Below are 14,333 nucleotides of genomic sequence, written 5' to 3'. Positions count from 1 at the left end.
GTGGTCTGTTTTCCTCTCCTACCCTCCATCCCGTAGGAATTCTGTAGTTCATCCAGTTTTCCTCTCATCTGCACCATTACATTGTGTTACTCTCTGTGTTATTGAAGTTTTCTTTGCTTTCTTCTTTTCCTTGAATTTCTTCCTCCTTTTTTACCAGATAGAAGCCTGAGGTGGAAGGTGCTGGTTTTCTCCTGGTGAAATTGTTCCGTTTCCTCAATGCCTGTTGGTGCTTTCAGTTCTACCAACTAGAACTGAATTGGTTTCAGAGGGTGAAATTTGGTCACAAGCCCTTTGTGATAGTATCCCAAATACCAGGGGGATTGCTGGTTTCCAGCTAGAGTCTTGCAAGACTGTAGGTGCAAATCAGAAATGGTGTTTATTTTTTTTTGTGAGTTATGCAAAGGAGACACTGAACATAGAACTCTCAAGTAATAGTTTACACATGGTGATTTAGCATAAACAGAGTACCTGTATCTCAGGCCCATCTCAGTTGCAGTTCTGGATCTCAACTATGTTACTTTTGGAACGATAGCCTGCTACATTTTCATTAAACTGATCATATAACTAATCTCTGTAATGCAGAATCCTTTATGTATAGGAAGAGTTACATTAATGCCAACACTTGCCATTTTATTGCTATGGATACCCTTAAAGATAAATGGGGTTTTAACCAGTCAGAAGTAAAAGAAACAACCTGAAACCTGCCTTTTCTGCTTGTTCAGAAAAGATCACAAGGCAAATTAATTGGTCTAAATCAAGGTGATGTGCCTTCATGCCTTCAGGTGGGACAGGTGGAGGCCAGGAATAGTTTTCTTTCTCCCAAGTGTTTCCCTTAGATTCACTTTAAAGTTTGAAAGGCTGAAATGAGATCTAGAGCAGTTAGGTTTTTTTACTTAAAGGAGAGTTAGGAGCAGGACAGTCTTGTAATTGCATGGATAAATTTAGTGGGTTTTGGGTTTTTCTGGAGACTGCTTATTATTTTTTTAAAAGAATTCCCTAATGAAATTAGTCAGATTCCTTCTTCATTTATCATGTACCACTAATACGTTTGCAAGAAGGAGTATTATCAGCTATAGCAGGTAAAGCCTTTTATTCATGTGGTTTTGCTGATGTGACACACATTTCAGTGGGTTTCATTCAAACCAAAACAAAGTAAGTGGTACAGTGAAAATTTTCAGAAGGAATTCAGTGTCTCACCAAATGGACCAGACCAACCATGATGACACTTCCAGACCTGCTGGGGAAGGAGGGTTTCATGGGTTTGAGAGGGTTCAGAGTTGGGTTTGTGGCCATTTTGTTTGGCTTTCTGGATATTAGTATGCACATACCTGCTATTCACGCAGATATGTTTGGGCTCTCTTTGACATCTGTAAAATTCTGGCCAAGTGGTGTAAAATTAAAATTTCGTTGACAGAAGCTGTGGCATTGAAATTTCACTTTCCTCCACACAGTGAGAAGTTATTTATTACAAGGCCTCTGCTGTGCTGACATAACACTTGAACTCTCTTGAAGATATAAGTGGTGCAGAGCCCTTATCAGTCTGCCTATCCATAGATTTTGTACTGTTGCTTATCACTCAGTCATGGGATACTTTCTACATGAAGCTTGTAGCAAGGGAAAACAACCCTAACAGCTCTTGAAATCTAAGCCATCACTTTCTTCCAGGTATCAAACTCTGCTTTGACACCAGGGATTCAGCAACATGTTTCTAAAATAATGAATTTAAGAATCAAGATAGTTATCAATGTAGCTTTCTTCATAACCAGGTGGGCTTTGTACTAAGAGATATCATTTCAGATATGCTGTGAACTATATTACTTAAGTATCACTGTTCTGTGTTGAGTGCTGAATGTGTATATGTGACTTCTGCTAGCAGAAAAGGGTCAGAATTCTCATCAGAGAAAGAAAAATTTTTCTGAAAAAATTCTGCAAAGTTTTGGGGGTTTTTTTAATGTAATGGTGAACATGTGTGAATTTATTTTGCATATTGTTTTTATTTCTTTTTTTGGCTGCTGTTAGTGATATGTGGTTATTTTGTTGGCCGGGAGTCTGTGGAGACACTTGTAAGGAGCACTTTCACTGACAGGGCAATTTATTTGAATGGTGTCGCTGTTGAATGGTATTGTTCTCCTGGCAGAAAGCAGGAGGGTTTATAACACATTGAATTCTGGGGTGAGATCTAGATTCAGTAAACTGAGCTTCTGCTTTACCAGTTTAGCTCCTCTTTTCAGTGTTCTGGCAAAGTGGGGCATTGTGCTGCTCACACAGGAGTGCTCTTGGAGACAGCCACCAGCCAAGGCCTGAGGCTTAGCACACAACATTTGTTTATTTGTTCATTGCCACTAGACAATTTCACATTTAACAGCTAAAGATCAAGCAGGACTCAGAAACTCAGGTTTGGACTGTTTCTCCAGACTCACACTGTGTTACTGGTCTAGTAACATGGTGTTGGTGGCTTTCTGCCTCTCCATTCACAGTGAATGGGTAAAGGGTTCTTTGATGGTGTAAGCAAGCGTCTTCCCTCTTTCCCAAGCCCCGTTGTGTGTAGGGCACACTTCCTCAAGGGCAACATGATCCAAAGGATAACTTTCTCATTTGTAGGTAAAAATTAGTGTGTTGTGTGCCACTGAGGTAACAAACTGAGTGCCAGTTGCCTGGTACCTTGTAATTCTTTCAACCATGATGTTACAGTCTTAGTTTTGCTGTTTTCAGGTAAGTGGTCTGCATTGTGTTTGGGTGCAAGGCAGGCAAGCAGATGTTATGCCACAAAGCCATTTGTCCTTTTTGTCATGTGGTTTGTGTTTTGAAACTATTCATGCTATCACTGTGGTTTCAATTACTTTGAAAACAGTGAAGAAGTCTGTACTTGGAATTTACTGATTGTTGTTTACAGTAAAATCTTACCTTTTATTCCTTCGGCCCCTTTTTGTGCATTGGTTTGATTTATGTGCAAGAGTGCTCTGGGGAAGGAATTTTAACCCTCTGTTTTTCTGTTGTGACCTGTTCAGAATTGCAGGCATGCTCATACAGAGGTTGCAGGGGGATAATATGGTGGTGCCTTTGGACATGCCAGGTGAAGTTACAGAGAGGATGATGCTGTCACATCTCGGGGCATGTTTGATCAGCCCTTGTTTTGTAAGGCTGCAGTGTGTGTTCTTCTGGTTCCAGTCAGAGAAACCTGTATTCCTAAAGTGAGGACTGTGTGGTCCTTCTGCAGGAATTAGCAAGCACGTTTGAAGTGCAGAGATTGTATTGTCAAGTGGACAGAGCGCCTGACAGGAGTCTGAGAAGAATGTGTCTTTCTTCAGCCTATACATTGAGTCACTGTATGATGTTTGGAAAATTGCTTCAACTGTTTCCCCCCACAGGAAATAGAGAACCCCACTTTACAGTGAGATCTGTAAGAGATAGTATTATATGTAGTGATTATAAAGTTTCAGTTATTTGCCAAAGGTTGGATAATCATTGTTAGCAATTATTACCGAATTGTTTCAGTTGGGCAGACTGATTGTTGATGGAATGATGCAGAGGTTTGTTGTTTTTTTTTTTACTTGTAAACAGAATTCATATTTTAATGAGAGTAAAGATCTTTATAATTTGAAGTCAATTGCCAAGAGAGGTTTGCAAATTGCTAACATAAGGTTCAAGTGTGGTATTCACATGCCCTCTGAACAGAAAAAAATTGTGAGACAAGCAGAGAAGAAGGAAAAACATAATTCTTACCTTGCTTGCTGTGCCAAAGTAGAATGCAATATGGAGATTGTTTACCCAAAGTGAGGATGTTTTGTTCCCTTGGCCTATCAGGGACTGCCACGAGACAGTCAGAGGATGAGTGCAGTTCTGTGCAGTTGTGAGCAAGGGTGAGTGCAAGACAGATTCAGTTTAGATGCAATGTATATCGTATAGCCTAATAAAGTAATTCATTTAGCCTTCTGACAATGGAGTCAGATGCATCATTTTCTCTCCCTCACACACATCTGAGTCAGCCGTGCAGAAATATTCAAGTAATTTGCATAAGGAAATACTGATGTTTGTATCTTTTACATTGTTACACAAATAGTTGTTGTTCCTTCTAATGTAATATTTACACCCTGTTTTGGAACCATCTTAGCTGCTACTGAAAAGATCATGAAACTAAGAGACAGAAATACTTTTTTTTTGTGTGTGTGTTTGCATCACATCCTGGTACCAAATGACCAGTGGTTACCCTCCTCACCTCTGGTCAGGGAAGATATGGGATTCTGCTGTGAGGGGCAGTCCCACATGTGCCAGTGACTTTGCTGCTGCTGTGGTTTGTGCAGCAGCTCCTGGATTTCAGGCTGGTGGTCTCTCAGCTACAGCAAAACAAATAAGCATTGATTCTGATTAACTGAAATGTGGTTGAAAACTGTGATGAACAGGGCCTGTAATTATGTCTGGATTGTTGGTTTGAGTATTTTCCACAGAAGCCCAGACATCCACTGTGGCAATATGTGAAATACATTGTTCATCTTCTCTTCTTTCCTATGCAGGACATGGCTTAAAAAACATAGGTTTGACCACTGTCTCCAGAGGAATAGACCACAAATTAACTGGTTGGATGACTGGTCACACAGAACAACAGTTGAATGTGCTGTGTCTGCTGCAGGAATTTAGACTATAAAGGCTCAGTGAATGCTAGTTTGTCCTAGATATGTCCTTCTTGCTGTCAGCCACATGCTCACATAAAAGGCTTTAGAACATACCTGAATGGGGCATTCTGAAAGCCATTCCACTGGATAGACCCCTGCGGCAAGAAAATCTCTTCAGCTTGAATTCTCTTTTTCCTTGCTGTCCTTTTCATTCAGTTTTCAATTCCCTTATTTATATTCTCTGTCTCCACTTGTTCTCCCAGGAGATGCCAGGCAATAACCTCCTATGCTGTAGATATGGGGCTTTCTGCAAATGCACAGGTGAGGTAAATTGAGCAAGAGGAGAACTGATTTTAATTAATTCACAAATATTGCATTATACAATATATGTATTGTTTTAAGAGTGGAAGCACCTCATAACACCAAAGCTTCAGATTATTAATATTCCCTCTACAGTGGCCCCTAATTAGTTAGAGTAGGCTTGACCAGGTCTGCTCTCATGTTGTGATAACATACCAGGCCTGAAAAGGTCACGGCTATGGGGATCCAAAAAGACTCTTACAGTTTTGCTCACATGAGTTCCTTAGCAATTCAGACAAGTTGATAAAAATAGAAATAATAAATGGAGAAGGCCGATGCTAATGTTATAGCTTTTACTTGCCATTACTTTGGTCAGAGGCTTTGGACTCCAAAAGTTTATTCAATGTGAAGAGATATACATGGATTAGAGAACAAGATTTTTACCAAAACTTCTTTTACATCTTATTATGGTCCTTTGAGCAAAATTGGGTTATCTCTGACTGCTCTGCAGGCTGAAGCATCTGGGGTTTACTGTAATCTGTGTTTTGCTGTCAGTATCCCTAGAGGAGTCATTGCCAGCTGAAAAGAGACAAAAGATGATGCTCCCACCCAGACTGCACCTTTGCTTCCCTTTACTCTTTTGTCAAGGAACCTGATGAAAAGACCAAGCACTGGCAGCTGAGAGTTTTCCCACAATGTGGAAATTAGTTGATCATGCAACCATTTGGTCTCTTCCTAGTTCAGCCTGACACAAATGTGTCGTCACATAGGAGAGAAGCTGGCATGTAAAATGCTTTCCCATAGCCAGTGCAGTTTTTTAAACCAGTGGTGCACAATCAGCTTAAAGGAACAGGCATAAACATCTGTAAAATCAGGGGTCCCCTAGTGTTAAATCAGGCATTTTTATATGACTATGAACCCTCAGTTTGTTTGCCAGTTTGTTCAGTTGTTTTCAGTCATCTGTTGTGAAAGGTATTTAAATTCTTGGATTACCTTGCAACCCTTTGTTTTGGTTAGGAACACACATCAGTTGCAACTGAAGGCATAGCTTGGGGTTACAGTATAGTGGTATGGAAAATCTTGGTTATTTCTAACCTTAGTCTGGTTAACCTTAGTCTAGCCTTCATTGACTAATGCTCTGTAAGCTGATCTGACTCTTTAATCTGCTATTCCACCAAGTTCCATGTTTGCCAAGCCACAGGGCACAAGAGCTGGGGGTGTTAAAAGTGCTGTTAAAAAAATGAATTGCTGGGATTTTTTCCACAGTCCAAATGGGGTTGGATTACCTTGTCTTTTTTTAAGCAATGACACTAACCTCTGAGATAAACCCCATTTTATTTAATAAGTAGAGTTGAAGTCTGTTTGGAAAATGAGGTGTTTTGAGAATATTTGTATTTTAAAATGGGATACAGTGTAAGATGGGAGCATCTGAGGTATGTCACAGGTGACATTCCTGACTATTTTGTTTGCTCTGAAACTGTATTTCTCAATGCTTAGCAGTTCAGAAGCTATTCTTGACACAGAATGTGGCCTCACTGAAGTCACAGTAGCCCTTCTGTGCCTAAATCCATCATATACATTGTGTATTTTACAACTGTGGGTCAGACTGTGAGGCGCTAAGATGAGGAATGCATTAAGTAGTTCATAGGTGGTGAGACAAGAGCCTGCATCATGGTGCAGGTGGCAAGCACTGGCAGCTGGTCCAGCTCCTCCATCATAACCTCAGGTGAACTCACTTGTGCTGATCATAGTATTTCTCCCAGTAACCCTACTCAGAGCTGGTGAGAAAGCACTGACCCCTTTGTGAACCTCACTGGCTCCATATGCCTGGGCTTGAATTGCCACCCAGGTGCCAGTGAGGTCAAAGAGACACAGGAAGATGCTGTGCAAAGCATCTGCAAAATGCATCAGTTTCCATCTCCCTCCTCCTCCCTGGCCCTGACACATGGAGGTGCTTGTCATCAGGGCAGAGTTTCTTTGTGAGTGTTGGAAGTGAGACTGGACCCACCTGAATCTGTGTTCTTGCTTGTTGTGCTTGGGTTAAAATTGATAGCAGAGGATTTGGATTCTCTCCTATGTCTCATGCTTTGTGCAATCCTGCACCTGGCAGCTGTGGGCTACACACTGCTTTTCCAGCTTCTCTCCTGCTCTGTATCTCCCTGTAACGGCATTTAAACCAGACTTAGTTTCTTGATGTGTTGCCTCATGCGTGCAGAAAAAGACACACACTTGGCTGTAAAATTTCTTTGTGTTAATCTTCTTTTCTCTTTTTTATACTTTTCATGCAAAAAGAGTGTCCTAGCACAGTGTTATAGGGTTATGTTAATTAGGATAGCCAGTAGCCTGAAGTAATGCTAAGTGGGTAGAGTTTGGTGTGTTAATGAATGAATTCCTATCAGGTCAGAAAGGCTCTGCAGAAAAGGCCCCGGTCTTCACTGCGTTTTCGTTGTACTTGTTTGTTATGGGTAGAGTGTTTTTGTGCATAGCACATGCTGTCATCTTGAGCAGATCTATACAGATAAACATTCTGATCTGATGTCTACAGTCAGTGTACTGTAAGCATATCTCTCAAAGTGCAAGTTTAAAAGTCAGTTACCAGAATCTCCTGGTTTAAAACACACTGTAGGCAGGTTGGTAGACTGAAAGTGTGATTTTACAATTCGGAGGAAGAATCTTTTGCTTGGGAGTGGATTGTATTTAAGGAAAACTATTGTATTCCTTATCACCCTTCAATCTGTATGTGATGTATCTATGTCTGTCTCTTCTTTTGTGTTGCAAAGGGAGACCTTTCTCAGGATGTTTTGTACACAGTAGACCTTGAACTTCTTACTCGTCTGTGTCCTTAGTGTATTAGGTCAGTGCTCTGTGTTATGAACCTTATTTTGGAGTTGGTAAAAATGTGAAATATACTGAAATACCTCTGTCTTTTCTTTTTCAGGATATAAAGTTCTGAAGAGTGCCTCCCCAAGAAGTGTGATGAGAAATGGCTTTAGGAAACAATACCCAGAGAAGTTATTCCATCATCCCCTGCTTCATCTTTGTTGAGGTGAGTGCAGTATTCAGCTGCCAGGCTGACATAGAAGGCAGCTCTTCCCTGCAGAAATTAAGTACTTTGTTAGCCATTTTATTTGTAGCAAAGGATGCAGTCTTAGTTGATCACATAGATTTCCATCTTCATACTCAGTGCCATCAGATCCCCCTGAAAAAAGTCCTGCATGAGTTATCCAGGTCTCAGGTACAAGCATGGAAGAACAGGTAGAGACGTGGTGTATCCAAGACTTCCCTGTCTGGTTTTCTGGCTAGTCCTGTGGTGGGCAGTAGCTGCAGGTGTAGGTCAGCAGCAGGTGATTGGCCATCTTCCTCAGACCTCTCTACATATTGGTGCTGCACAGGGACTAAAACTCATTCAAGGAAATTTCTGATCTCACGGTCTGGTGGTTCATGGGCTTGGTAAGCAGCACTCAGCTCTGATTTCAGTTCAGGTGGAACATAAAATGTAGATGAGGCATGCCTGACCTTTAAGTGTGATGAAGAGGCTTGGCTAGCACAAGGGCTGAGAATTGTCTAGCAGTGAACCTGCAGTTAATGCTCCATGTGTTCATTAAAAGCAGTTGGTGTGGTGGGGTTTTTATTTATTAATTTATTATTTTAATCCATATAGATAGCAGTTTGTGGTTTTTATTTTACTTAGTCTAACACTGATAGACTGGCCAACATTCATTATTCAAATCCGTGATTGTTCAGCTGGTGTTTATAAGGCTGGGACAGTTTTCCTGGCAAGTGAAGTGACTGTGTTTCCAGGGGGGATGAAAGCTTCCATCAGATTTAGATGGTAAAAAGGAGATAACGGACTGTAAATAACCACCTTCAGAGCCACCTGTTTTATGGAGCTTGGATGGAATGCTCACTCTTTGGCCAAGTTCTGAGGCAACTTGAACTCTTCCATAAGAAAAGTGCCAGGAATGGTCAAAGGATTAATTGTTATTCTGATGGAGACAATGGGTCATTGCCTTATTCTAGCAGCTAGAGAAAGAAAGGGTAAAGATGAGTGAAAAGCAGAAACATGGTCAGAAAAACACCCTATGAAAACAATCAGGAATGGTAAGTCTCAAATGTATTGCTTAAACAAGCAGCTCTGAAGACTTTTAGTCCTCTAAAGAAATGAGTGATGGGCCTGGTTGGCAGCTTGTGACAGTGAAATAAATTGTTCCTCCTGTAGACAAGACTAACATGAGGAGTTTTTGCTCCACAAATGTACATTGCTTGTCCTTTCACATAGTTGGTTTGCTGATTAAAACACAATATTAAATTAAAAATCAGTCAAAACCAGAGAGGTAGTGTCTGAAAAGATGTTCTCTCTGCTACATTTTTCCCCTCTTTGTCCACAGTACAGATTTTTAATGCAGCACTACTGGGACTACAAATTCATAGACTTGTGTCAAGCACTGTAGCATTAAACAACGAGAAATCTAATTTCCTGCTGGGAGTGCAGAGATGATTGATAGTAGCCATTCCATCTGAAAAGTCCCTGTAAATCTTAACGCATTCTGGAGGTGTTGTTCTTTTCCCACTGCTGTGCTTTTGAGACTAAAGTAAGTGCCTTTTTTTTCTTTTTTTTCTTTTTTTTCTTTTTTTTCTTTTTTTTTTTTTTTTTTTTTTTTTTTTTTTTTCAGAGGAGCTGCCCCAGACACCAAGCCCTGTGCTGGATTACCTGGGTTAGGGCAGACCCTATTTTTGTTGCTTTGAAGCAACCATGAGCATTGATTAACAGTGTGACACCTTGCTGTTGCTGTGAAAAGCAGGACAGCTAAAAATAATGTTGCCTGCTTTCCTGACAATGTTTTTCTGTGGAAGAACAATCCAGCAGCAGCCATGCTAGCTGAACAAAATAGGAAAAGAGTCAGTAAAAAATTATCATAGGCCTGTTCCCCAGAACGTGCTGTCTCCCCCACTAGAATCTTGTCCTCTGATTAAAAGTTTTTGAGATATTTGCTCTTAAAAAAATAATGCTGGGCCTTGATTGTCATGTCAGATGCCCTGCCAGTAGGTATTTACTGCCTACTCTGCAGTGTGCCTTCATGAAATTGTGGTGGCAGAGGTAGCAATGAGGTGTCACAAGGAGTTTGGGCACTTTAAATACCATCATGCTTCAGTCTGTACAACAATGACACAATTTCAGCCGTTATTCTAATTTCCATTTTTTTCTCGTTTCATTTTCCTCCCACTGAACTAACTCATAGCAGTTAGTTATAATGGAACCTGACCTGAAGATGAATGGCTCATTATAAAAACTTAAACCCTGTGCCTGACTCTACAAATTCTTTTTTCAAAAGAAATGTTCAAAATATGAAAGTTTTAATAACAAGGAGATAGCATGTGATGTCTAATCTGAAATGACAGAAATGTTTAATCAACATTTTCATTCCCTAATTGGAAGTACAATGTCACATTATGAGTGGATTTAAATGCTAAATAGGGAATCATTAAACTAATTTTTATCCACTTATCAAATCTGAGTCCCTCTCCCAAATAATGCAGGCAGCTTTCTGGATGATTCTTTATTATATTATAAGAGGTGTCATTACAGTCTGACATTTGTCACCAAATGTGTGTAAAGATTTGGTGCAGTACATTTTGTCAAGCTTGTAAACAATTAACTAGGGTGTGCAGCAGACTGAGATTCTCCTTTTCCCTACCCTGCTTTGCAGACAGCATCCTGAAAGAAGCCTTCATGAGGCTGTCTCCCAACCTTAGTTTGGATTAGACAGAGGTTAAATAGTAGTGCAAAGATGCCCCTCTCCACAGCTTCCAGAGCCCTTTGGAGTCAGTGATGGACGTAGAGATGCTTTTGATATGCCCTGGATCTATCCCAACAAATGCCAATGGTGCACAGCAGCCTGTGTGAGGATTTGTTGATGGCCAGAACTGATCACTGAAGTGGTCTCATAGATGGTAGGCAAGCATGAAAGGAGGAGAGGCAGCGTCTGGGATGACAGGAGGAAAATTATCCCGTTCTTCCTTTTCCACTTATGGTGGCCAGAGCTCTTTGTAGGGCATCTCCTCCCTCCTTCACCCGCTGGGATAGAGCAGTGTCAAAAACATCTGTACCAACATTTCAGCACAGCTGTGCCATTGTTTTGCCACCCGACTTTACAAGGTTTGATCCAGGGACTGCTGTATTCCATCTTTCCATGGAAGGATGTGTGCTAGTTGAAGTTGGTGAAGGGTACAATCACACCTGGCACATGTGTTTTGTACATGAACATGCAGCCAGTTTTCTGCAGATGAGGAATAAATTGTCAGAATTTTTATGTAAGCTTCCCGAGGTCTGGGCAGTGCCAGGGATAGAAGTGGGAGAAATGCAATGCCTGGCAAATCCCAGTCCTCTTCCTGTGGGACTGGTGAGCTACCCTGAGGTCTTCATCTAAAACATTGTTTTCCATGCTCTGTGCTCTTGCCTTCTCTTTGTTCATCTCGTTTTGGCAGTCAGCATTCTAGGAGAAAACTCAGGCTAGGGGGCTGTAAGAGAGAGTTCAGTATGGCTTTGAATTTGGTAGGTCTAAGTGTTGTTCTTGCTTTTGCAGCCTATTTGACACTCATCGTTAGTGACAGGAAGTGCAAGGGGATGTAGTAATTGCATTTAGCAAATAGATGTTGGAAGGAAAGTTCCATACTGTGAGTAAACAGCATCCCCACAACTACACATGACTTCAGGGGGAAGGCATGAGAGCAACTCTAGAGCCATTGTGTGTATTTGAATGGTGGTTTTTGAAGAAGCAGTATCCTTTTCTTCCTGCAAAGAAAACCCTCTTCTCAATGAGAGTAAGAACTGTAATGGCTCTCTAGGCAACAAAAGGAGAAATTTGGTCTGGGATTTCTGCTGATGAGGCATTTTCTACTTCGTTTTTGCCCCTCCTCACTGCAAGCCCTGGCCTGAGGACTAGAGCTGTTCCAGGGAGTTATCTAAGGATTTATTTTTAAGCGCAGTTACTGCTGGAGGAGTTGGACATATCTGAGGTGTGTCTTTGCACATGAAAACACTAAAATTTTCTGGAACCAAATTTAATTAAATTGTCTTATATTGATCAAAGTGTTACCAAAAGGATTTGATATATGAGTGATGTATATTCTTCATTGTGCATCATTGTGGATTATTGTAGTCCTGGCTTTGACAAGGCAGTAGGGGCAGACTCAAATGTGTAACACCATTAAAACTTAAAACATTGGACATCTTTAAATTTTGTAATCTGAAGATCCCACTTTTTCACACTAAATTCATTATTCTGCCCTCAGGAAACTTTTGCAGGCAGAGTGGAAACTGTTTCTTCTTGACAGCCCAATATGTAGGACATTGCAAAGGGCTGAGGATTTTATACAGAAAATATCTCCTCCCCTTCTCCCAAATGAATAAAATAAAAAACCTGAAAAATAAAAAATTCTAGTCTTACCTTTATTTTGGTACAAACTTGGATTTGAACTGTAGGCATGCTGTAACCTCACAGGATTTCTTCAGTGGGGTACATTTTTTCAGTTTCTTCTGTGGGGTACATTTTCCTTTACTTTTGGCTATTTCATATTTGGACAGATTGAATCATCTTCAAATATCAGTTCAAATGTAATTAAAAAAAAGTTTCAACTTACAGAAGCACTGAACTTACAGAAGCACTGAAGGAAAGCATTCTTCTTCCTTGCCCACATACATTTTCGTGTCAGTACTTCGTGTAGTCAAGCCAACAGCTGAATTACCGAGTAGCAGGAGAATTTCTGCAATACTGAAATCATTTGTGTAAGTGAGACAAGTACCTCTTGAACTTCTGTTTGTGATCAGCATCACAGCAGGGTTGGGGAGCTGTGAAAAAATCAGTGAATTTAGAACATTGGTGACATATGTGGCACCTGTTTTATTATAATTTCTCGGTTAGGTGTTCTGAAAATTAAAAAGGTTTTGTACATTTGGGTGTACTGGCTGGTGCCCTCTAATTTTTAGCAGTATTTGGGAAGTGTGAAATGATCTCTTACATTTGCTGTAGTCCTCAAAGATACATTTATAAGAGACATTGAATGTATTGGAAGTGACTTTTTATTTGCTTATTTTTAAAAAAGAATCATTTGTCTCATAAAAGCTTGCTGGTTGCATTGGAGCTTTAATGATATTAAAATTACATAAAACGTAGAGATATTGGATTGCAATTTTGGATATTCAAAATACAGTGTTTTTGTCAAGATAATGTCCAGTTCTCCTAGAGAGTGCAAAATAAATTCTGTCAGAATTTGACATAATCTTTAACTGGAAAAGCATCCCAAGGTGAACTAACTTGAAAACAGCTGCAGCCCTTAGTGACTCTGTTCCTTTCTTCTCCATCCATGCCAGGCTTGGATGTGCTGTGCTGCTCCACAGGGATGTGTCTGTCATGTGCTGGTGTTGTATGAACTGCCTGTCATTAGATGCCCACTCAGGCTGTGAGAATTGGTGCTGACAGATGCTGTGCAGATTCAGAGGGGCTCCTTCTCATCAGCAGGGTGATGTTTCTACACAAATCCGTGTACTTCAGTCACTTCTGTCTTGGGATTCATTGTTTCTGATTTTATTCACTCAGCATATGTATCCATTTCTCCTTGTTGCTCTTTCTAAAAATCTCTCTTTATGTTCCCCATTTGCCACTCATTCCTCAGCATTTGCTTTCTTTGTCCTCCACACACCTCCTTTGTTCCAGGTGACTGGATAACTCCATATTGTAAAATTGACTTAATCTCAGTGAATAGGTGTCTCTTGAACACTGGATTAGTTTTGTGGAATTGCTAAGCAGCTTTCATATAACCTGACTATAAAAAAAATCCTTCAAAGTGCTTCATAATTAGACAGAGAGCACAAATGACTTTTGGCCAAACTAGGCACTGTGAAATAAATCTGATTATTATTTGATTCTCCTTAACTTCTTGAGGACCTATTAAAATTAACATTAAGGGGTAACCATGAGAGATTAGGTGCTTTACTGAATTTTTCTTTAAAACATAAGTGAAAGAAGGCTTGTATTCCTGCTTGCAGACACATGATGCCTTTTTTTTATCCTACCTGTTATTCTGAAAACATCCCATTGCAAATAATCAGTTTGACAACCTGAATAACATCGTAGACTGTCCACCAATGAATCTGGTAGACTTTTCCAGGAAGGGATTAAAGGTACCAAAAGATCTTTGTCTTTATGCATAATAAAAAAATGCATTTGGAAGTAGAGAAAAATGCTGTGAACAAATTGCTTTACCTGTTTATATTGTGTCCTGAAGCTAGCCAACACTTTTGAGAGCTACTGTAATGTATATATTGCTCTGTTTAATCAGGTTTCTAAGAGAAGGAATTGTACAGGTTTTTTAAAATACTTAGCAGTTAGGGAGATTGTATTTGCTCTGGTTCTGAAGTACAAA

At 40.2% G+C, this 14,333-nt stretch overlaps 1 protein-coding gene and 1 long non-coding RNA gene across 7 annotated transcripts in view; both read left to right on the top strand.

The window, feature by feature from the left end:
* PLPPR1 (phospholipid phosphatase related 1) overlaps positions 1-14,333 on the top strand; it is a 117,593-nt gene that overhangs the window by 46,763 nt on the left and 56,497 nt on the right. For 5 of the 6 annotated variants that reach the window (XM_064403520.1, XM_064403522.1, XM_064403523.1 and 2 more), the window contains one exon: positions 7,849-7,956. In XM_064403520.1, coding sequence (XP_064259590.1) covers positions 7,894-7,956 — 63 coding nt within the window. In that variant the 5' untranslated portion in view covers positions 7,849-7,893. Of the gene's footprint in view, positions 1-4,873; positions 4,932-7,848; positions 7,957-14,333 lie in introns of all 6 variants that reach the window. The other variant, XM_064403525.1, reaches the window with a different exon arrangement.
* Positions 9,119-14,028, top strand: LOC135289709 (uncharacterized). Its single transcript, XR_010352438.1, has 3 exons — positions 9,119-9,502; positions 12,554-12,696; positions 13,282-14,028. It is a non-coding gene; the product is annotated as an uncharacterized LOC135289709 (long non-coding RNA).

The sequence above is a fragment of the Passer domesticus genome, chromosome Z, assembly GCF_036417665.1.
Source record: "Passer domesticus isolate bPasDom1 chromosome Z, bPasDom1.hap1, whole genome shotgun sequence".
In the NCBI taxonomy this organism is placed as follows: Eukaryota; Metazoa; Chordata; class Aves; order Passeriformes; family Passeridae; genus Passer; species Passer domesticus.
The sequence above is the reverse complement of the archived record's forward strand: the minus strand, read 5'-3'. Positions and strand labels throughout refer to the sequence as shown.